We start from the raw sequence: 23,771 nt of genomic DNA, 5'->3' as shown, positions 1-23,771 counted from the left end.
ATATTAAGAACAAATGGACTCTAGATTGAATATCTTTCGTTAAAAACAGACTTCTACTTTAACGAAGAGAGAGCTTCTACTTTAATGAAGAGCTTACTTACACAAGACTCCGATTGATTTGATTTATTGCTGTATTGCATTGAGAATGTTTAAGGCGCGCAGCTAGGTTTATTTTTAGCTGTGATTAACGTGTGTATTAAACGTCGGTGAGTACAACCACAGTTTAATTTTCGTAGTAGTTAAGGAAGGTATAGCTATACCAGCGGCTGAGAGGACGCATGCGCCGCACTGGAGTGAGTCACCAGCTGATCGCGGTGTATGGCTTACACTCGTACAGTGCACCCACAGTTGACGACGTTTGAGCTCGCTCCGCGAAGCGCGGATTTTTGTGATTCAAAATTATAGTTTATTTTCTCAATTTGGACAACTTTTTATTATAGGTGAGTCACCAGTCTTATCAATTTACTAAAACCATTCATTGTAGTTAAACTGTTTGAGTGCTTAGATAAGTAAACGTTCACCAGTAGATAAATACACATTGAAGTTTGTGAGTAATAGTGTTGTTTGTTTGCGATCGGTTTTCTGCTTTTATTATAATCAGCTTTGAAGTTTCGTAGAAAAAATACCATAATTATCAAGGTAGGTTTATTTGGAATTTTAATATCAATATCGATACCAATTTGGTCTTACAATACTGTCGAATGAATCATTGAAAAGTCAAATCAATGAGCCATTAACATTTTAATCATATCAGTTGAGAGAGCATTATAAAATAGGTTACCAATACTAATACATAGAGTGCCAATAAATTAGTCGGTGTTCTTTACTCAAGAAAGAGATGTATGTGTCGTGCCTACCTGTGTCGAGTTTCTTTCGTTCCGTGTTAATTGGATGGTTGACATCACCAATCAACAAACTTACTTTTGATGAGCTGTCGAAATGCGTTTCCCACGATTGTACTTAAAGCAATATGAATCTGTGACGACAGTTATTTGCCAAATTTTACTAAACACGAGATAAAGAAAAATAGTGCTTTTAACTTACCTGTTTAATCAAATACGCACTGCACTGAAAAGGGAAAACTTTCTTTCCCTAAGTTATAAATCGGAGGGGTATATTGTCTAGACATGGTGTCGCGACGGAGGGGTTGATGCCCGATTGCTGATATTTGGTACAAAATATTTATCTATTAGGTACTATACTTTTCTTTTGATGGAAGGACTTAATAAACTAATGATTATATTGTTGGTTTGAGGCGCGTGAATTTCGGATTTTGAAGCGTCGTCTACGACGACTACGACAACGACTACGAACAAAAGACTACGAAACGAAAGAACAACTATTGTTTCCGGAGGGGCGCGTTTTCTTATGACACTTTTCCGGACGCGTAATTTTATTTACATTATGAATCAAGATGCTATACCTACTTATTATACTTATTTTACTTGGCTGTCGAGCCCGCATTGGAGCGCGAGGGCAGACGACCTCGGCCCACAAACTGCGCAGGCGTCATGCCTCGCCGACCAGTTGTCCTTATCCTACGCATCCTTTTTCGGAAATTGAGTTTTTTAAGCACCCATTTTTATAAAATTTCACGGTAACGCTAAATGACCATAATTTGAAATGCCAGATTTCCTTGCGTGCGTTGAATTCTTTATTCTTCCTAAAGGTTAAATTACGCTATTATTAAAATGTTAATCTGTCCCTGTGTCAGTTAGTAGGTAGTTAAATTCCCTCTCTTTCTTTTCCTGAAATTGGATTGACGTGAAAATATGGATATGACATAATATTATGTACCCTGATCGAATATGATGATAGAGGCGGAAGCCGATTAATAGTAATTGATCTCGTTCTCTTCATGAATAGAATTATAATAATAAGAGGTCTTTTCATTTGGAACAGCGAATCACAAGTTGTTTTTTCTTCTATTTGAAATAAATGACTATCACATCACGTCTGTCATTTATTTATTAAATTTCCACGAGTCGTGGTCACCTTCTTGCCTTGGATTCGCCGATGTGACCTCAGATGTGGACCTACAGATGGCGTCAATGTCAACGTCATTCAATAAGTATGCAAACAGCATTGTTGTTACCGTGTCGGTCATACATAAGTTGTTAAAAGCCTAGTGCTATTTTTCAAATTAGCATTAATTAGGTTTTGTTACATTGTTTATTAGAATTTGGTGTAAATTTTGCCGTTTTATTAATGGTAAAATCTTAGTGTTCGGGAAACTTGGACTCGGTGTTTGGGAAACATTAATATGTAGCACCAACTTCTGTTCCATAGTTTCGAAAATGGTTTCAAAAGTCAGTTCTTTCGTTGCACTGATCGTTTCATTTTTGGATTTTTACAAATCCTGTTTACATTTACCTTGACAATATAAGTAGGTAGGTATATTAGTGATGTTGCTTACCTGACTAATTAGGCAAACTTTATGTTCCAGCTAAGCCATGTCTCACACGGTGACGATTACGCGGACCACGGCTGTGTCGTCCGGCCACGCGGTTTATGTGAACAGCGGGTACCTCAGCTCGACTCCTGGCCTGCTGAAATTAGCACAATTAGTAAGTATCATTAATATGAACAGAGGTGGAAAAACATTAGAAAGAAATGAGAAAAACTTTATTAAGTTGTTTTCATTCATAAGGATCTCAGATCGAACGTTTACGATGAAATGTAGAGTCAAACTCAGTCAGATTTGAACTTATGTTATGAAATGGTGAAAGAAATTTTCATTTGATCATCCTGAAATAAATAAAGAACATCATTCTTTCTTGGTTTAAATCTATTATATTAAGTACATATTATTGTATTGGCTAAAATTGCAGATGTATTATAAATTATGTCGTCTTTCATGTTTACATGCCGTTGCTTTATGTTTACAACCTTGTCCAGAAAAGCGTAGCGTGTTCCTTGAATATTTTGGTTCAGGCGAGTGCGGAGTGACCTACTTTCGATTACGTCAACAGCGATGTTGGGCAATATACTGTGGCAATAAAACTCTTGTGGGAAGAAAGATTTTGATGAAAACTCCGATTGATCATTTTAACTCTTTGTTATGTAAATACATACATACAGCTTAATATTGACTATAAAAGTGGCATTTAAATGCTATAATTTACAGATACTTAAAGGAGAACTTTTCTTTCAAATTAAACGCTTTGTTCCAACTGTTAAATAAATAAATACCTAAAATGCAATGATTAAGTTACACTACACAGTGTTTTAATATAGTGTTCATTGTAATATTCATGAAAAGCGTTATCAGAAAGAGTAATATTAGCGTTTTCCTTGAGTCACCCGCGATGTGATGACATCACCTCGCGTCACTGCCATTGTAGAGTGTGAATATATTCAGCGGAAGGTGACCAAATCCTAAAACGTTGAATTTTTTATCAAATGTTATACATAATCGTGTTTTGGTATGCCATTTCCACAGGCCATTTGCGTTATTTACTTGTGTTGTTATTAATGGCAACAACAAATAATCTTTAATTCCTTATTCATCATTTGTTTTTAACAGAAACTGTAAGATCCTACAAGTTATAAAATGTTCGGCATTAAATTGAGAACAGAAAAATCTGATCTCTACCAGAAGATGAAATGAACTGCTTGGTGCACTCTTAGCGGAGCGTGCTTTATTTTGAGATTCTGAAACATTCTGACGTACTCGTTTATAAGTATAACACACGAAGTCAATGAGGAGAACTCATAAAACGACTCTTGTATAAGTGTAGGTAGTAGGTTATTTTGTCATTTGCTTCCACAAAATGACCTTGTGCTGAACTTCGCCCTTGTATGAATAATTCAGGACTGTTAAGTGTCTTGGCAAATGATTTCAATATCGCTTGATGTTCATACGATGGACATGTAAAGAGACATTAATATGGGATTCAGAAATGGACCAAAAATCATTAAATTTTGCCACCAGGTTAATAGCCCTTAAAATAAGTACAAATATTTAATAAACAAGGATAAAAATTCATTTAATGGCGATTATTTATATGAAAAAAGGAGCGATTAAATTCATAAATTGGCTTTTCTTTACAGTTGCTGGGTGCAGCATGCGTGGGTGTGATGGCATACTACATGGACCACGGGCCCTACTACCACGTGGCGCCCAAGGCTGAGCTGTTCTACTTGCTGGTGGCTGTGGCTTTCCTCATCGGCACGTTTTGCCTCGTCGTCTCGTGCCTCGCGTCCTTGTCGACGGCCTCCATTATTTCCAAGACTGTTTATGTAAGTATACAGGGTGGAAACGATAAGTGATCTCACTCGATTTTTTCTAAACTAAACATGATATCAAAAAACTAGTTACTGATCCTGAAAGTGCTTCATGAGCTCTATCAAATGGTATTAATAATAAGTTACAGAATAAACTGGATCTATCCGAAAATTCAATGTTTCCAGCTTCCATACATTTAGTAAAGTCACATTATTTTAAAAACTACACATGATATCGTAAAACTGATTACTGATTCTAAAAGTGCTTCACAAGCTCTATCCAATGGTATCAATATTAGGTTACAAAATAAACGGGATCTATCAAAAAATTCAATTTTTCCTTCTTCCATACATTTAGTACTACCACAGTCATGACACTTGACAATATTATAGCAAGTAAAGCCTAAAAACTAATGTTTTTTATGAATAGTTTTAAAGAAGAATACAATTTACGAGTTTATTTTAAGAGTTTATTATTCAATAAAAAAATACACTTCTAATATTGTGTGTCTGGCATACATTTAGTATGGAAGCTGGAAACATTGAATTTTCAGATAGATCCAGTTTATTCTGTAACCTATTATTGGTACCGTTTGAAAGAGCTCATGAACCACTTTCAGGATCAGTAACCAGTTTTTTAATATCTTGTATAGTTTAGAAATAATCGAGTGAGATCACTTAACGTTTCCACCCTGTATATTCTAACTACTTGCGACTTTTCAGGCAGAGTTGCCCGAAAACAAAATATCCTAATAACATATCGATGCTGCTGGTTTACCAGCCTTTAAATTAAAAATTGTTTTTTCTTCCTCAATCATTAAAGGGGACCATTTAGCGATACGTTTTCTTTAGATGTAGGTACATTAATAGTATTTTTAATCGACTTAAAAAAAAAGGAGGAGGTTCTCAATTCGAGTGTATTTTTTTATATTTTATTTTATGGATAATAATATGGATGAAATTTTACGACTTCAATTATTTTTTGCATTGCAGGAGGTTATATACCATGGGCTGGCCTGCCTCCTATATTTGGCAGCAGGACTTACGCTTATTATAGAAGTAAACCATTACAAGAACTCATATGGCAGAAACTACGAGCCCTATTTAGCTGCGTCGGTAAGTCATTAATATTTATGTAAGTAGTTTTGCTTAAAAATCTAGCTTTTGCTTGAATTGCAAAAGGCTTCGTTGAAAATGCAAGGAGATGTAGACTGTAGACAGCACAAAAATTTAATAAAATTCATTTATGTCCTTCCAAAAAAGTGGTATTAACCTACCCGTTCAGACAGAGACTTTACTTCCCTATAGATAGTGTAGAGTCATTGCTTAGATCACACAATAGGGGAGAGTTCGGTATATTGTACCGCCGGGTAAATTGTACCACCCTCATATTTCGTAAAGTATTTATTGAATGTCTGTAATTGCAACACTCAGCGATACACAACTAAAATAAATTAATATCGGCCATGTGGTTTTTGCCGTGACAACAAACACGTGTGTTTTATTTTGAAAAGTATTTTTTCATTGTTTTCAAGTAACTTTTGACAATACATGTTTAGTTTGTAATTTTGTTAAATTTAAACAAAGGATGTTTCTAATATATTATTTAGAAGCGTAAATTAGTGTGGATTACAATTATTTGAAACATTTTTCGGTATTTATAAGCTATATTTTTTGCCGATTTTTTAAAAGCACTATCACCTAGTCGGCTAAATTGTACCACATCAAGTTGTATGGAACTTTACCAAAGGATTTTGAAATTTTTTTTAGTAAATCATATTTTGAAGTTATAATAGCGTAGTTATGTTTGACTAACAATAAATGAAAGCAAAAGACTGGCAAAGTAGATTAGGTACAAGTGTGCGTTACGATAATTGGAATTACAAAACTTGTACTCAAAATCGTGATAACGTGTAAAACAATATCGATTGTCTATGTTATTAACTACTGTTCCTTTTCGTTTCCTAATTTGTTAAGAATGTATCGTATAATATTTTGCCATAGTTTTTTTATAGGCTAGAAATTTATTGAAATTCAATTTAGTAACCCTGTGGTACAAATTATCCAACCGGTTGGCTAAATTGGACCGAAGCTCGGAACTCGTACTTTGTTGATTTGTGCTAAATATACAACAATCATGTTAATTAATACTTATGAAATAGTAAGTTGAATAATGTATCTTTTAATATATACCATGGACATTAGCAAAAACAAAAGAAAACTATGTATAAAATGGGATTGAAAAAAACTGGTCCAAATTAGCGGACTCTCCCTTATATTAACTAGGTAGTTCTTAGGAACTATGGCCATAAAATGATTTCTAATCTATTCCTCAATTTTTCTCCTCTGATGAATTACATAGAATTAAAGAACTTTAGAGTTTAGAAGTTCTTTGACAAACCTGCTCTTCCACGTGATGTACTTACTTAAAGTTTATTGTTTCTTTTTCAGATTATGGGTCTCATCATGGCTGTACTGTACCTTTTCAGCACGTTCCTAGCCAATCGTTCCTACCGCGGCATTTAAGCATTCAGGAAGAAAGGGAAATACACTTAAGCTAAAGGATGGATTCGATCAAACTCATTAATTCGTTTAAGTTTATCTTTCGAATAATATTATTAATTACTCCAGAGATAAACCTTACAATATAAATAGATATATGTTACGTTATTGTCATTTTTCGGGATAACAGGACAGATCCTGGCTAAACAGGAGTTACAGAGGTGTTAAACGAGACGTGGGAATAGTCCCGTAATTGTATTTTTTTTACGGATATTTGTGGATTAGTCGTTAAACCTAGTCAGAGGCCTTAAGGCGGTTTAATGACATCAGTCAGTTTTCTACCACCTCCACCAATCCGCCCTAGATTCACGTGGTAGAGAATTTGGGGTGCGGACGTGGGGGCTACACAGGTAGGCTCATGTATTGTATTTGGTCAAATCCTGCCTAAATGTAGCCATTTACTTAGTGATAGAATATTTATTGATGTCTACCATTTATAACTTGTCTGCCATATAGTTTTAAGGAAATGAATTTATAGGTCAGGTGCAACGACCTCTTTTTCATAGACATGAAATAAACACATATTTTTATAAAAAAGAGAACATAATATGAAAGCTATTTCTACATTCTCATTTTGATATCTTTTTTTAGATTTTAGGACATATTAAACAATATGGATATTATTCTCAAGAAACATTATTTATTGGTCAAATGTGATACCTAATACTTTAGTACGTTGCCGTTTATCCAGCTTTTACCACTCTTTGTTAAATTAATTAGTAATTCTGTTAATCTAACATTGGTTTTGTTTGTCCTACTCTCGACAGTCAGTTAGTCATTATGTCAGTTAAAACTTATTTATTAATGCACTGTTATAAAATATTCAATCTTCCATATTGACATGGGTTGTGTTATATTTACTTATTGTTGGTTATTTGATACACAAATCTAAAGACTCTACCACACAGACGGCGACGACAGCGTAGTTACGACGGGCGTAGTGTAGTTAGTTTTCTAAACAATTTTAATCATTGCCTTAGGTACACTTATGCCGTTCTGTGTATTTATGCAAAGGAAGAATAATTTTAGTGTTTAGTTATTTTTTAGGTACTTACATACTCATTTAAGTCGCCATCTAGCGGCAAGGTAATACGATGCATTGTAGCGCCAACCACACTGTGGGTTTACTCCAACGAATTTCGAACCATTTGTATTGTAAGGAAAATATTATATCTGCGTACACGCAGTTTTTGATATTTTATATTTTGGCAATAGGTACATATTTCAGTTAGTGTCATGCGATATTTAACATTAACTAGTTTGTAAAATAAAACTACGAAAAAAAGTGTGATGTTATTGAAAATGGACACGGTCAAAAAAAACGTAAAGAATTTTGCAGACTGGAAAAAAATAATTTATTCTTCAAAATAACCTCTGTTGTGCATAATTTGTTATTTTAGCATTTTGTAACTGTTGTAAGTTTTCTAGTATTTATATAAACCTTTTTTAAAACGCTTTGAATGTATTTCAAATAAGTACATTTTACTTATATGTAAGTATATTTTTAATTTAATATAAAACGAGTACCTCGATGATATTGTTTTATTTTTAATTGAGCCCGTCTATTTAAACTAAAGTCAATAATGCGCCCAAACAGTATTCACTCTCCCATTTACAGTAATATTCCTAACCCCATTCATTCATTAAAAACAGAAGCCCAGAAATAGTATACAACCCTCCACGGCGCACGCGCCGCTCTATTTTTAAAAGCTGCGCACACGCATCCCGCCCGGCACGAGACAAATGTATTTACTCCTTCTTTGGTGTTTGAATGGGATACATTTATTAGGAGGTACCTACTTATACTTTCCAAATTTATTTGGGTGATCTGAATAAAAGGTGATAGGCGACCTACATCATCTCTCAAGTATTTGGGACAGGGCGAGTGCGCTGAACTTTTATTAGTGTGCTCGCAAAACGTCTAAAAATATTGTGTTGTGACTAACGCTAACCGTGTAAATTGTGAAGTGTTTAAACTCTCCTGAACTTCCTGTGGGATGGGATGTGGATGGGTACAGTGAAATCGTAGAAACGTTAGCAACGGGATAGACATCGTGAGGCTCTTGCTGTGTTTCTTTTAAATATCGAACGAAATTAAATTATTTCGGTGTTGTGTTTTGTTTTGTGAAAAATAAAATAATGACTCGAGGACCTACCATTGTACGAGTAGCCCCAAGCGGCGTCGGCGGCGCCAAAGGCATCAAATGTTGCTGTTGTCGGTGTTGTGAGTGCTTCAACCTCGGATATCTCACAACGCAGCATGGGCTCATCAAACTGGCAGAAGCTGTAAGTAACAATATTTTATTATACAAAAGTAAAGACTTTACATTGTGTGTCACTCACAACAAACATAAACAAAGTCGTTTCATAAGTTATAAGAAGACTAAAATTGCTTGGTTGTCTTCTTTTGTGTTGAAATGACATAGCTTCGGCACACATCAAGAAAATCAATGGTTATGATTGTTTAAATAAAGGAAGAAACAAAGACGTTTGCGCTAAAACTTTCCGTCAAAAGAACTGCTTTGTCAGTAGAAAGTAATTTTAATGACTTTAGAAAACCAATGTAACAATGTTCAAATCTTGCATAATTTAATGCAACAAAGCATTGGCAATAAGTTAGAAAATGCTATAAGCTAGAGAAAAACTACCGATACTTCTAAAGTAAGATAAATAATTCTTGAGTAGGTTTTTGTTGCAGGAATCTTGGGAAAATTACTTTCAGTACTTACATAAAAAAAGTATGTGCTAATGACTAATTTTCTACTTGTCCAGATGCTAGGTGGTCTATGCCAGAGTCTGTTAGTTAAATATGGAATGTCAGAGGCGGGTAGCATGGGTTCAGCATTCCATGGTTTCCTGACGACCGCATCCGCTTGCTTGCTCACCACCGCGTTGCTCATTGCGAGTTACGTCCTTTCATCAAACACACAGCAGCTCATACGGCAATCTATCTTCGTAAGTCCAACAATTTGTTAGTAAATTTATACAATCAGACTTTACAGCCTTTTTACATCTACATTTTACGTTTGTTATAGACCAAGTATTACTTTTTTCCAAAAAGATTACTGACATAAACGTATCAAAGTTTATATCGTTTAAATCATCGACACGTCACATATCGATTAATTGATCTTTAGTAAAATCGTGATCGATGTATATTTTTTCGATTGTATTTATTATCGATGCACTTATTCGGAATTAAACATATTTAGCAGATATCTATAATTATTAATAATGCATAGGTAATTATTCTTTGGACTGGCAAAGATTTTTGACATTCAAGAAACTTTGGACATGGTATTTTAATTTGAGTCTCTATACAAATCAATCCAAGGCATTCTTACATTCATGACTGCGTGATTGTTCGCAGTTATTGTTCTAGAAGTCTCACGTTTGATAATAACTTAATAGATTTAAGGACGTGCGACTGTCTAACTTATCACGAAAACTTCCCACATTAATTTTACGTGTAGGCACAATATTTTGTAGTCTTGTAAATAAAAAATAAAACAATTGAAGGTATGTATTATGTTTTTGTTTTCAGGAATGCCTGTTTAATGGGGTTGCGTGTTTCCTATATCTCTCCGCATCGTCGTATATGGGTGTTGCAGTGAATATTTATCTATACCCGAAGTATGCTTTGGTGAGCATGTACTCCGCATATCCTGCGATGACTGCTGTATACGTGAGTGTCAGAATTGAAACGTATTTTAAAACAGTAGCTAAATGATTTAGGCTTGATATAAGTCTCAAGAACTACCGTCTATAATTACGCAATAGATAAAGCGCAAAAAGCACTGAAATAACAACTGAAATCATTTTTTCTTTAAATGTTCTTTCGATATACGTAGCGATAGCAAAGTTCGTCATCAGACAAGAAACGCAATCTACTTCTTAGATCAAATAAAAATAATATCAAATAGGCCTAATCATAATATTTGATCTAACAGATTTCTTGTCATCTGATTATGGAATCAAGGCGATGTTAATCAGACTATTCAGGCATTGTTTTATAAAATTCTAGACTGTCGTTCACTACTTCTTCAGTCATAGGTAAAATCCTCAACTTAAAGAAACTAGTTAAGTCTGCAGAACGTCTGTTTAGACAAATTAATATCATAGCGATTAGCGAGGTGGACGAACAAATTAGTATAGCTCGTTGAGTTCTTAAGACCTTAAAGCTGTATTTCCCTAAACCCACCCAGAATTCACTACGAGTAAGTAATACCTAACTATTTTTTTTTTAATAATGTTAAAAATTCCTGATTGTACAGGATACGTAATACGCAGGAGGAGGTGGCAACTGTTTGCTTTTGTGAACATCATCATTACCGATTGTAAAAATGTTTTGTCATTCGAAGTTTAAATAATGATTTTGCTTCTTTGAACACTCTCTATTAGAAAATATCAATTGTACCTACCTAAAACTATTTTTCAATTTTGACTGTTGCCTTTTTTACAAATTTTATACTACATACTCGTATAATAAGATTTTTTTATGGCGTCTGGTTAATAATAAATTACAATGTACTATTTTCATATTTTATTGTTTTTATTTATACATTTCTTTACATTTTTTTTCAGTATATTGGAGTGGTGGTGGGAATACTTCATGGCGTCGACGCTTACATATCTTATAAGTATCACAAAGGCTACCGATGATGTAATACGAAATTATGTTTTTCATTCCATGTTTATAAATTAATGCCTTGCTATTTTGTATATAAATAAGCTTAAGTTTTAAAATACATACTAATATTCATTAATAAAATAACTAGTTCCTTATTTTTCTTGGCTATTGCTTGTAGAAACAGAGTAAATTATTAAGGTGGAAGTATTGTTAGGGTAAGTTTTAATAAATATGGAGTATAACATAATACAAAGCATAAAACGCCTTCGTCGAAACTGTCCTATAGCGTTGACGTTTTCATACCGGCGTTATGATAAACTAAATTACTTAACCTTTACATAAAAAAGTTCTCAGTAATAACTTAATCAAGGCTATTACTTTTTATTGTTATTGATTGTTTTATTTATTCACTGCAAATCGGCTTATGCCCCTATAATTTGTATTGGCGTAGATATTAAATTGCTACACAGTTATCATTGTTTATTAAGTATTCATTCATGTTAAACATCAAATAACATACTACATTGTTGTCAACAAAACCAATTCCGTTCTTATTAAGGATTTTAGTTTTGGGGAGGGTTTATTCCATTACTCTCTCTTACAAATAATTATGTTACCTACTCTATTCACTTCTCTTTATTTCTATCAAATGTTGGCTTAGCCTTGTTAAACAATGAGTGTTTGAAACGGTGTTATTTTAAAGTTGCAAAGGGTGACTTAAATATTTTGAAATTTAAGGAGCAGTTACTACACTGTAAGCGGAGGTAGAGACGTACTTTATACTTAAAAGTTGTACTTTATATGTTCTTTAATAAAGGATGTCTATTTATTTATATATAATTTCGTTTTATTTGGCAAATGCAATAACTGTTTAGAATATTTTGCTACTATTAATTTGAGCTGATATGTTTTTACTACAGGACCTTCACAAATCGGAGGAGGAAAAATTAACTCTTCTTGTTTATTGTTTTTGTAAGTCGCGTGAGCGGCTGCGGCGAATCGTGCCTGGTACGCGCTGCGCCGGCGCACCTAAACTCCGCCATTGTGATTTTGGTGAATCTGTTGGGTGCGACGGTTGATACGTAAAAGATAATCAGCTTCCATATTTTATAACCTTATTAAATAATCATGCTTACCGATACCATCAGGTGAGATACAGGCCAAGAGCTTCCATTACCCACTTACCACCATTTTACCCAACACCGGTAGAGCATTCTGCGCAGCAAAATTAGTTAACATTCAAAACTTGTTACAATCTCCACATTATATTTATACAATCGTTTGCCTCCTATCACATAAAAAAAAAAAAAAAAATTAGCAACGTGGTAGGAGAACCCAATGGGTGCCGGTAGGCATGACATGCAACTCTTTCATGAAAACGGTAATTTTCATTATACAGGGTGTTAGGTAAATGGGTATATGAGCTGACACTAGCCCATGTTAACATGGGCATATAAATGGTATGGTGAAGTCAGAAATTTTATATCATTATTTTATTTTTTTTAATTTTCATACAAAATAAATTTTATTTAATCAGATTTGTATGAAAAATAAAATAATTAAAATGAAGATATCAATTTTCTGACTTCACCATACCATTTTTATGACCATGTTAACATGGGCTAGTGTCGGCTCATATACCCATTTACCTAACACCTTGTAGAGTTTCATGTCATGTACTCATGTCATGGCGTTGGCATCAGAGGCATTATAAGTGCAAAAGACGTGTAGGGCGTACAATGCGTACATACACCCAATGAATAACTTTGCCTTTATTTCATTACACTGCTATGAAAAAAAAACATATAATATTTTTTAGGTTAAGTCGCTGTTAGCGAATTTTTTTAAATTTTCTGAATAAGGATAATGATTATGATTTGGAAAATTATTTTCTCCTCCTATGGTGGACCATAATTTGCCAGAAAAGTCGTTACAAATCACGGCGCAGAAGATGAAGAACGCTTAATTTTAATGTGTTTTCCTTTCGACATATTATTTTCTACGTTTGTTTGTAGTTTTTTAAATCATAGTCAATATAACTAATAATCTACTCAATAAAAATTGCAAAGTACAATAACATCGAAAAGTAGATTAACTGTCTTACGATTGGTAGTGGTCCATAGCAGTGCTCACCCTGCAGCTTTCAATACTACTTTCGCAGAAACGTTCGTTCAAAGCCTGTGAAAGTGGAGCGCCCAAGCAAACTGCCAACGGGCTAATGCTTGGCTGTGATCTACCTCAGAAGAAATGTAACACCATCTTTACCTTAAAAAAATATGGACGGAAAAAAACTAGCAGGCTAAAGGTTAATTTCAGACACCTGTTTAATCGTTCACCATCTCCCCATTTTAAACTTTAAATTTTTCTACAATTTTATCTACAAAATGGAATGCTAAATACATTACAAACAATTAATAATATTACAGTTACCTTATACTTAGTGTTTCACCTAGAGTCACGTAAATAATTGTTTGATCAACATATAATTAACAGATTAAAATATTGTTATCATCTTGTTTTTGCAGAGATAGGAGTTAGTATTAATTATTAACTAAATCAATATTATGTTTATTGCACTTACTCGTAGATACTTATAATATACTGTTAAAATGGCAGAGTATACATTATAGGGTTGGATGATGTCCGCTGTTATCGATATTCTTTAATATCAAAAAAGATATTCCATATTACTTACACCGATCAGTCGTCAGTTATTTACAAATGTTCCTACATTTTAATGCGAATTATGTATGTGTACATTGTACATATATCTTAGTTCCAACAAGATAAAGACTTCAGTCTACCTTATTCCTTAAGTTTTTTTTTGCTTGTAAGGCGATTTGACTATTGTATGACACATTTAAGAATATAATAATTTGGCAAGTAGGCTTTCGAAAAGCGCTTTTACATGTCCCAAAAATAGCTTGCCTTATCACCACTTCGGGACATCAAACTAATGTTTAGTAAAAACATTTGAATGAATTTCGTGAGTCAACAGTTGAAAACTCGATATATAACTAGCAAGAAACATTAAAGTTCAACTAAGTACTTCCTTAAAGACAGCACGATAGTGCAATAATGAGGTAAAACGCTATAGCAGCGTGGCCGGAAGTTCAATTCTTGGACTTGACGGAAAGAAATATGCACTTGGAAATTATTATTTTTTGTTTATTTTTCCTTACATCTTATGTAGAGCCGAGTAACTGTAAAACATCACTGATGTCGTCGTGGTGCACTTAATAAGCTTACTGCAAATCTTGTCTAAATAGAAACATCTTAGACCAATTTTGAAGATTAAGGATGAGTTGCACCACCTAACTTTGACCGTAACTTTAACGATAACCGGTGCATTTTTTTATGGAGTTTGACAGATTATTGACGTTTGTCAAAGTTAGAGTAAGATGATGCAACCCAGCCTAAGATTTTATTGTGTTATAAACCAAAACCAAATAATGTGTTTAAATAAACCAGCTATGCAGTACCTTCGTTACCCTTCACTTACCTCTTGTAAAGTCATTGTGTAGAAACGAAGGTGATTCGTTCGACTTTGGCGCATGAGATTGCTCAACACTTCGAAAGTGATAAGGCAGCCGGGTGACCTACTTTTTACCTCTGCATAGGTAATCCATCTTGCATTAAAATATTAAGTAGATGTGCCCAAGAATACGACCACACAGGCTGTCCCCAAGATATCATATTATGAAAACTTATTGTATAAGAAAAAGTTTTATCGCTGATAAAAATGCGAGAATTACGAGTACTTAACGGGTCATTTGCGAATTTGATACTCATGGTCATGATGGTCACTATTAGCTATTAGCTAACTAATGAAATTTTCAAAATATAATGATATTACCTATTGTACTAAGTAGGTAATTTCTTAACGGCTACGGAATATAATTATTTTGGGTACAAAAACTAACAATTGAATGGTTTCAATATCACATCTTACCTAGATCCAACGAAGCAGTTTGGTCACCATATTATTATGGCGATTAAATCGCATACCTACACATTGGTAAGTAATGTAAGTCGGCAATATTTAAAAACCCATATACAAAAGCTCTAGATTTTTCTATTTAGGGATCTGTTTGCAAATTATTAAAGTTTTAAGTGCCAATTTTTGATCGAGTAGGGCGTCCCCCCCCCTCTAAAAACTAAACAGTTGGCTTGAAAAATCTGGAAAAATTCGTATAATACTGATTTTCATGAACTTTCAAGGAAAACTATAACGGTTTTAAGATACATCAGTTACTTTTGTAATGTTTAAAGATACTGATGCTGATTTCATATTTTTTCATATTCATTTTCATTCATACTATCATGAAATTGTGAAAATGCAGTTTTTCCACATCGTACACTAATTTAGTCAATGAAAAGTTACCTAACCATTTCTACCGAAGGAAGAGTGTGATCGTTGGAACTATGAATTTTTTTATTCAGACTGCATAAGATTGGTAATTCATTTATGGGGAAATGTATTAAACTTTTCAAATAAATTACCACAAACTGTTGTAGAATTGCCCATTTATAAAGCACATATCAAAAGCACCTTAAAGTTGATGATTTGTATAAAAGATAAAAATGTTTGGAATGTTTAACTACCTAGCTCGCATCAATACTTATGACTATAATTTGTATATTTTAAAGACTGTAAACCCTTGAAAAGGAGGCTGACAATAGTGACTGAGTTTCTTGCGCTGCTTCTTCTCAGCACTGGCCCATTTATTGTCCCGAAGCAATGGTAGGGTTAATATTGGGACGTGTAAAAGTGCTTTATATAAGCCTACTTGCAAAAATAAATGAGTTTTATGAGTTTTTTTTAAAATATCCAAACCATTTAGGATTTGTTTCACTTAATTTTATTTAAATAACTCATAAAATTCAGAATATTTTTAATCTTAATCTAGGTACTTATTTTATTTGAATTGCAATTTAGAATTTTACAGACATATAATATATTTCTGAAAAATTATACAATAGAGATTCAATAAATGTTAGCCCTTAGATTAAAAAGTCCATTTGCTTGCTACAGTTGTCTTAATAGCTCACATTATAGCAGAAGTGCAGTCAACGCTCTTTGAGCAATAACAGTTGCGCAAACAACCTGCGCTGCGTCCGCGCCGTATCACGTGACGCGATAATGATAATGTATAACTACTCGACAGCACATCAGCTAGTCATTTTTGTTGCAAAATAGCACGTATTGCAACGACATAAGATCCTAGTGTTAGCTTGATGTGCCGATGCTCGTTGCTGTACGTTCTCCGGCCATTTCATTAGAATACAGAATGCCAGGTAACAAGTTGTTGTCATCTATTGTTTAATTGGACATGGCTTACGTCAACGAGTGTTTTGGCTAGCTAATATCAGAAGTTTAGAGAAAGGAATTAAATAACTGGATTACTGTGAAAGTGCTAGACTCACGTAGTACCAATTACGTATTGCATTTACCTGCCTACGTATATTCAAAAACGATATTACAGAAGAAAGCTAGCGAAAGTCAACATTTGCACTTGTTTTTATCATAGATAGTAATGACATAGATAGTCAAGCATGACATGGATTGATCTATAATAATCTACAAGTTAACATAGTTTAGTCAAGGAAATGCAGAAATCTCGAGAGTGTCTTATCATGTTTTACTGTATCTGTTATTGTAATGTACATAGGTAGGTACCTACCTAGTTAAGAACTGAAGATAACTTACTATCACTTAAGGTAAGTAGGTACCTGTCATGTGCTAGAAACTTTTCTTATTTATTTGTTTACGTTGTGGGCCCATTAATTAATTATTTAATGCATTATCTCCCCGTCACTCTGATGGCATTGTGTCTCAGATTGGTTCTATATTGGCTCACATAAAATTCTAAATCCTATTCTTTGTCTTACTACCGATTTGTGTTCATAATAATCTCTCTTCATAATTTTATTTTTCATACTATTTTTATTCTTACATTTTTTTTACTACCATCGGAGCTCATAACAGTTATTAATCATAATTTTTTTATCAATACTGTTACTACCAAGAACCATTTNAAATGTTCTGTTAACATGTCACACGAAACTTAGGTATACAACACCTATTTGGCCTCATATCTGGTTGTTTAGGCTTGGGCCAAATTCCGTGCCGCTGAGTGTAGTTAGCCTAACGAATTTATTATGTAGTGAAAAGAAAACTCCCGTTAGAATTTAACACAGGTACCTAGGTATATTCTCGGCTACACACAACATACAATCGCTATAACATCACAATACGAAGGTGCCGGCGGAGTAAGTATACGATGTTGAGATCGCGAAGTGACACACAAGAAAATCGGCAGCGCGAGCGGCGTGCGTCCGGCGCGGAGATGTTTGGTGGGCGTCTGTCGCGGCCAGTGTTGCCAACGAGCTCAAGCTCCCCACCAGAATTGACCTCTAAAATCACCAGAAATCCACTAATAAAAATCGTACCATCGTAAAAATCTCTAAATTTTCCACTATTTTTTTGTCTGGCAGATTTGTGGTCATTTTGAAAGAAATCAAATATTTTTAAGATATATTTATTAAGAAATAACATTAAAATTACACATTATGTAACAGAATACAAAATTATAGCAATTTTTTAAAAGATATCCTTGAAATTAAAGTATGAAGTCATCTTCAGATGATTCGTTTCCGGCCGCATCATCATCGTTAAGCTCCGATTGATACGACTCTTTGGTACCAATTAATTTTACCACACTGCGAGTCGCAGCGCTCTCGGGCTCCGCCCGAGCCATGGCGTCTGCGGCGCGAGGGGGAGTACGCGGCGCGGGCGCCAGGAAAGCAGGGCCGAACTGCAGCTGAGGTGCATAGTGGTAGACACCACACAGTTAATGCAAGACCGCCTCTTCGTATATTGTTTAATCTTGATTCATGCAATATACGATTATGTTGATCTTATTGAAACCAATCCAGTAATTCAGCAAGTGCTAATGGGAATGGTCCTAAAACATCAAAATTGTCTTAATTTGTTTAGAGTAATTAAATTAGTACTTGCAAATCGTCAAATGCTCTTAAGGAGCCTATACATGTCTCATTCTTTTTTTGCCCTACCAGTAGTATTTTTTTTACCCCTACGTCTAACATGTATCCATCGCAACAAACAATCATGAAAGGTTTCTATATTAATGGATGGAATACGTAGATTTTTGGAATAAATAGTTTGCACTTTTTTGTGTGTATATGAAATGTATGTGATAGATANTCAATAACTGTGTCCATAATTTTTACCACAGGATCAGCGTTCACAATCCTTTCAGTCAACTTTGACGAACCAAGAACCATAAGCTTAGACTTAGTCGGATTCAGTGACAGAGCGTTGTCATTTGACCAGATAGCAATAGCGTCCAAATCATCGTTCAGTGCGCGTGAGGCAGCATGTATCTCAGTTGGGTCACTGGCGATATAAAGTTGAACATCNAGTAGCCTGGTAGCGGAAACTGCCCGTGAAACCTACAGTTCTGTGCTTGTGCATCGCTAGGGGTACACGGGCAGATCTGGGCAGACCAGGCCCGTAACGCCTATGGAAATCAGAAAACCTCAGTTTAGCATGCAGGTACTCGGGACTTTCTAGCGAAACGAGATCGAACATAAGGGTGGCCATATGTAGCCTTCTGCGGGATTCCATATTCAGCATGGACGCACTATTTAGAAACGGTGATACATGTGTTCGTGGAGGTATATTAAAGCAAAAACGGGCACATGCGTTTTGCACACGTTGTATCATGCGTTTCGTTTTACTCAAGAGGCGTGGCCCGTACACGAGGTCACCATAATTAAGTCGTGACAATACCAGCGATTCGCAGAGTACGATACGCGACTTTTCGGACAAAAGATTACGGACCTTGTATAAAATCTTCAGTCGATAGAAACAGCTTCTGACGAGACCCAGCACATGGCTCTCGAAGCGCAAACCAGCGTCAAAAACGATGCCCAGATTTCTCGTTTCCTTAACCATCTCAATAACTGTGTCCATAATTTTTACCACAGGATCAGCGTTCACAATCCTTTCAGTCAACTTTGACGAACCAAGAACCATAAGCTTAGACTTAGTCGGATTCAGTGACAGAGCGTTGTCATTTGACCAGATAGCAATAGCGTCCAAATCATCGTTCAGTGCGCGTGAGGCAGCATGTATCTCAGTTGGGTCACTGGCGATATAAAGTTGAACATCGTCTGCATAACAATGGTATTTGCAGTGTTTGATTACATGTACCAAGTCTGCACTATATAAAATAAACAAGAGTGGACCCAATATAGAACCCTGAGGAACCCCACGATTGACCACACTGGGCTCCGAGATCGAGTATGAACCGTCTTCCTTTCGAAGTTTGACCGATTGATGCCGGCCACTCAGATAGCTCGCAAACCATGTAACTGTATGAGTGTCGAAACCATAGTAAGACATCTTGGCAAGAAGCAATGGGATGCTTATACTATCGAATGCACGTGAGAAATCCAGCAGTGCCATCAAAGTGCCCCGTCCATCATCCTGATCGGCAAGTATATTATCGGTCACATCGAGAAGTGCCGTGACAGTACCACGGCCTTTTCGGAAACCAGATTGATGGGACGGAAGGAGCCTATTGCCTTCTATGTATTTAACCAGTTGCGCATGTATTGCCTTTTCCAATATTTTTGATAGAAATGGCAGAATGCTTATCGGTCGAAGGTCCTTTAGTTCGGCGGGGTGATCGACTTTCGGCAATGGGGTTATCAGTGCACTTTTCCATTGATGAGGAAATACCCCTGTCGCTATTGAGCTATTGATAATACTGGTAATAACAGGTAACGATTGCTGTAGAGTAAGCACGATCATGTCCCTGCTGATGCCGTCACTACCAATTGCATTAGATTTAATGGCGCTAATATATTTTGCTACCTCAAACTCCCTAACAGGACACAGCGTGAATGGTGGCTTGGAATCGTCAAAGCGATGATGAACAAAATATGACAATTGAGAAATTGAAATGGTATTGGTCCCAGGTACATTTAAGAAATGAGAATTAATGNGATTCAGTGACAGAGCGTTGTCATTTGACCAGATAGCAATAGCGTCCAAATCATCGTTCAGTGCGCGTGAGGCAGCATGTATCTCAGTTGGGTCACTGGCGATATAAAGTTGAACATCATTGAGAGACATGCCATAGTCATATGTGCCATCACATATGACTATGGCATGTCTCTCTTCTACTACGTCTTCCCTAGAAATGTGCTGAACTCCTAGATGTCTAGGCACAAAGTTCATTAACAAATGTTCTCTGGCTATGTCCATTAACGTTTCCGGTGTTCTTCTGGGCACTTGGAACAAAGCTGATAACCTGTTTCCTGAGTCCCCAATTCTTAATATACAGAGTAATGCAGTTAATGCAAGACCGCCTCTTCGTATATTGTTTAATCTTGATTCATGCAATATACGATTATGTTGATCTTATTGAAACCAATCCAGTAATTCAGCAAGTGGTCTGGTATAGTATTTATGTCTTCAAAATCAAAGTGAAGTCTCAATCGTAATGGAATCGTTATTGAATATCAATAGCTTGTCATTTAATTAAAATTAGTAGACTTGAGGACCAGGTCTGTGAGGAGGTGCGCATAACGCTTCCTTTCGTTAAACTGAGTTTTAAGAAAGTCATACCTTTATCGGTCATTTTTTTGAAAGTCTTGCATGGGAAAAAAGTTCCTCTATCAGAAATTATTCGACGTGGTACCACAAAGGTGCTAGAGTCGCCCTTAAAACTTTTCTGATTGGTTTTACATAAATGTAAAAACACCGATTTTATAACTGCTACGTACAAAAGGGTAGGCCCTTTTTAAAGATTATCAAAAGTTATGCTTACTTTCTCCATCGGGTTTTTAACAACGGTTGTTTATCTCCAGTCGACTTGGCATATAAGCACATTCAAGGCAGGGCGAAACGCAGGGCGTTTGGGCGCAGAAATATTTTGTTTAAGTACTGCAAGAAAGGATTTTTACCTGGCGGCTTGGTGACCGGAGTTGAACCGCCACCGGTGCAGACGGAGAATATGGTAAATTGTCTGCACGTGAAAAGAGGTTGTCCGGCTTGCAGAAATTTATAGAATTACCGTTCCTTGATTGAAATAAAATAAGAAAATAAATAAAACAGTTCCCTCTCAATTGACACAATTTATTTAGGTTTCCAGTTGTACATATTTTATGATGGTAAAGTCGACAATTACAGCNAATTAATGTTGTTAGCGTTATCGAAACATTCCGGCAAGCAATCGCTTTCATCGGCGCTCAACAGTACCTTTTCCTTTACATTTCGCCAAAATGCTTTACCATTGCTGACATTTTTATTAACAAAATGATTAAAATAAGCGCGTTTTTCATTATAAATGCTAGTGGAAACAATGGCTTTAAGATCTTTATAGTATTTCTTATGTACTATAGATTTTGTGCGTCGATATTTTTCATATGCCTCATTACGAAGGTTCATCATAAATTTGATCATGTTCGTTATCCACGGCAGCGATTGAGCCGGTTTGATCTTTCTCGTAATTAGCGGCGCGTGAATATCGAAAAGAGAGAGAAGCCGGTCGTTAAATTCACCAACCATATCTTCCACACTAGGGATACTTGACACCTCCTCCCAGTCTATCGCGGACAAATCAGTCTCAAACCGAGCCAAGTCAATATCCCTTATAGGTCTAAATGTTATCACCTTTGCGGGGACCTTAAGTTTCTTCAGTGAAAGAATGACATTAACCATTTTGTGGCCGATGGACCCGGTAATGTTAGAAACAAAAACATCTCGTATTTTACAGTTTGTACAGACCAAATCTATAAGTGTGTCGGAGTTAGCGGATAGATGTGTTGGTTCCCGCACAACCTGCTTTAGGTCCAAATACTGAAGAAAACCCTCCAATTTGGAAACCCTACTATCGCGATTATCTAGTAAATTAATATTAAAGTCTCCCAACAGAACAAGGCAATCGTGGTTCGCGAGGGAAACCACTGATTCCGTCAGTGCATCAAGAAATGTATCCTCGTTAACCCATTGAGGTCTATATGCCGTCCCGATTACAACACGGAAGCCATTCACCTGTGTTGACAACCACAACTGTTCAATATCTGCGACGGGGTGCTTCAAAAAGCGCACGCGTAGATCCCGCTTGACATAAAACCCGACGCCACCGCCCCTACCGCCACGCATGTGTCGCGGGCGTGGGGCGCTGCGCAGCTTGTACCCTGGCACGACAGGCGCACGCGCCTCCTGGCCAGCCGGCAGCCAAGTCTCGTTTATAGCAACTACATCCGCGTCAAACCTTTTCATTGCCACGATAAAGTCATCATGACCGGTTCCCAAAGATCCAGCATTATACAGCGCCAATTTAAGATATTTTGTTTTAGAGATCATTATTCTTAAAGTAAATTAATAAAAAGACTTCACAGTGTAAGCTTGTGTATTTCATGTTTGAATTATTAGATATAATAATATAAATAAAATATACTGTATAAAAATAAAAATATTTTTTAGTTAAATATGCAATACTTACAATAACTGTGGTCAACAATACATAAAATAAGTCTTTACCAAATAAAAATAAGTTAAAATTACATGAACGTGTATAGTATAAACAGTAAAACAATGTGTAATAATAATTATAGAAAGTCATGATATCAGAGTGTTGACACAAAAGACGTTCATCGGAAAAACCAGTAGTATTGCCCTGCATCACCACGACACACACACCGTCATACAAATAATCTAGAGTAAAATTATGGTTAATCTTTTCAGATACCAAAAAATATGCAAGTGACAATATAAAAAAACAAACAAGAGTAAACATCCCATGGCCAATGCAAAATTTCCCACACAAGTCTCTCCAGTAATAAAACACAAAAAGTAAAGTACATCACTCACACTATTTGAAAACAAAACTTTTAACAAGCCCATACAAATCCATAGTATTAAGACAGCAACCAGATAATAGAAGAGAAACAAGCAGCAGTTACAATCAAAATACATTTTTAAAATATTATGGATAATTGTAACAATTCCGTAAACTCTTATAAAGTAACAACTGATGTTAAAAGTTGTTTGTTAATAAAGAGAACATTAGATGTAAATGGAAAGTAGAACGAATCCGTAATTCTATAATATGTTTTCATATTAATCCAATTTAGATTTTTTTTGAATCACCTTGAAAGTCAGTCCTATCATAGCAATTGATATATTGATACAAATATGTGTCCAGAGAAAAAAACCTGGTTTTGTACATATTATTACTCGCAAGTGAACCAGCTGGTTCCAACCACGGCGAGGTGATCTCTTGAATGCGGAATCGCGGACACCTCTGTTGAA

General features: G+C 35.5%; 2 protein-coding genes across 2 annotated transcripts; both read left to right on the top strand.

The window, feature by feature from the left end:
* Window positions 1-231: 231 nt before the first annotated feature.
* On the top strand, window positions 232-8,127 carry LOC114353987 (uncharacterized). The gene is made up of 5 exons (XM_028306197.1): window positions 232-440; window positions 2,447-2,567; window positions 4,054-4,242; window positions 5,221-5,343; window positions 6,679-8,127. Exons 2-5 carry the CDS (start codon window positions 2,454-2,456, stop codon window positions 6,751-6,753), a joined length of 501 nt encoding a protein of 166 aa, XP_028161998.1. The 5' UTR covers window positions 232-440; window positions 2,447-2,453; the 3' UTR covers window positions 6,754-8,127.
* A 283-nt stretch (window positions 8,128-8,410) lies between these two features.
* sing (MARVEL domain-containing protein sing) lies at window positions 8,411-12,231 on the top strand. The gene is made up of 4 exons (XM_028306195.1): window positions 8,411-9,075; window positions 9,562-9,744; window positions 10,334-10,474; window positions 11,374-12,231. The coding sequence occupies exons 1-4, from the start codon at window positions 8,929-8,931 to the stop codon at window positions 11,449-11,451; spliced, it is 549 nt and encodes a 182-aa protein (XP_028161996.1). The 5' UTR covers window positions 8,411-8,928; the 3' UTR covers window positions 11,452-12,231.
* The last annotated feature ends 11,540 nt before the right edge of the window (window positions 12,232-23,771 follow it).

This window comes from Ostrinia furnacalis, unplaced genomic scaffold, assembly GCF_004193835.3.
Source record: "Ostrinia furnacalis isolate ACB-3 unplaced genomic scaffold, ASM419383v2 OfSCF1896, whole genome shotgun sequence".
NCBI lineage: Eukaryota > Metazoa > Arthropoda > Insecta > Lepidoptera > Crambidae > Ostrinia > Ostrinia furnacalis.
Note: the sequence above shows the minus strand (reverse complement) of the source record. Positions and strands in the feature narration are given on the sequence as shown.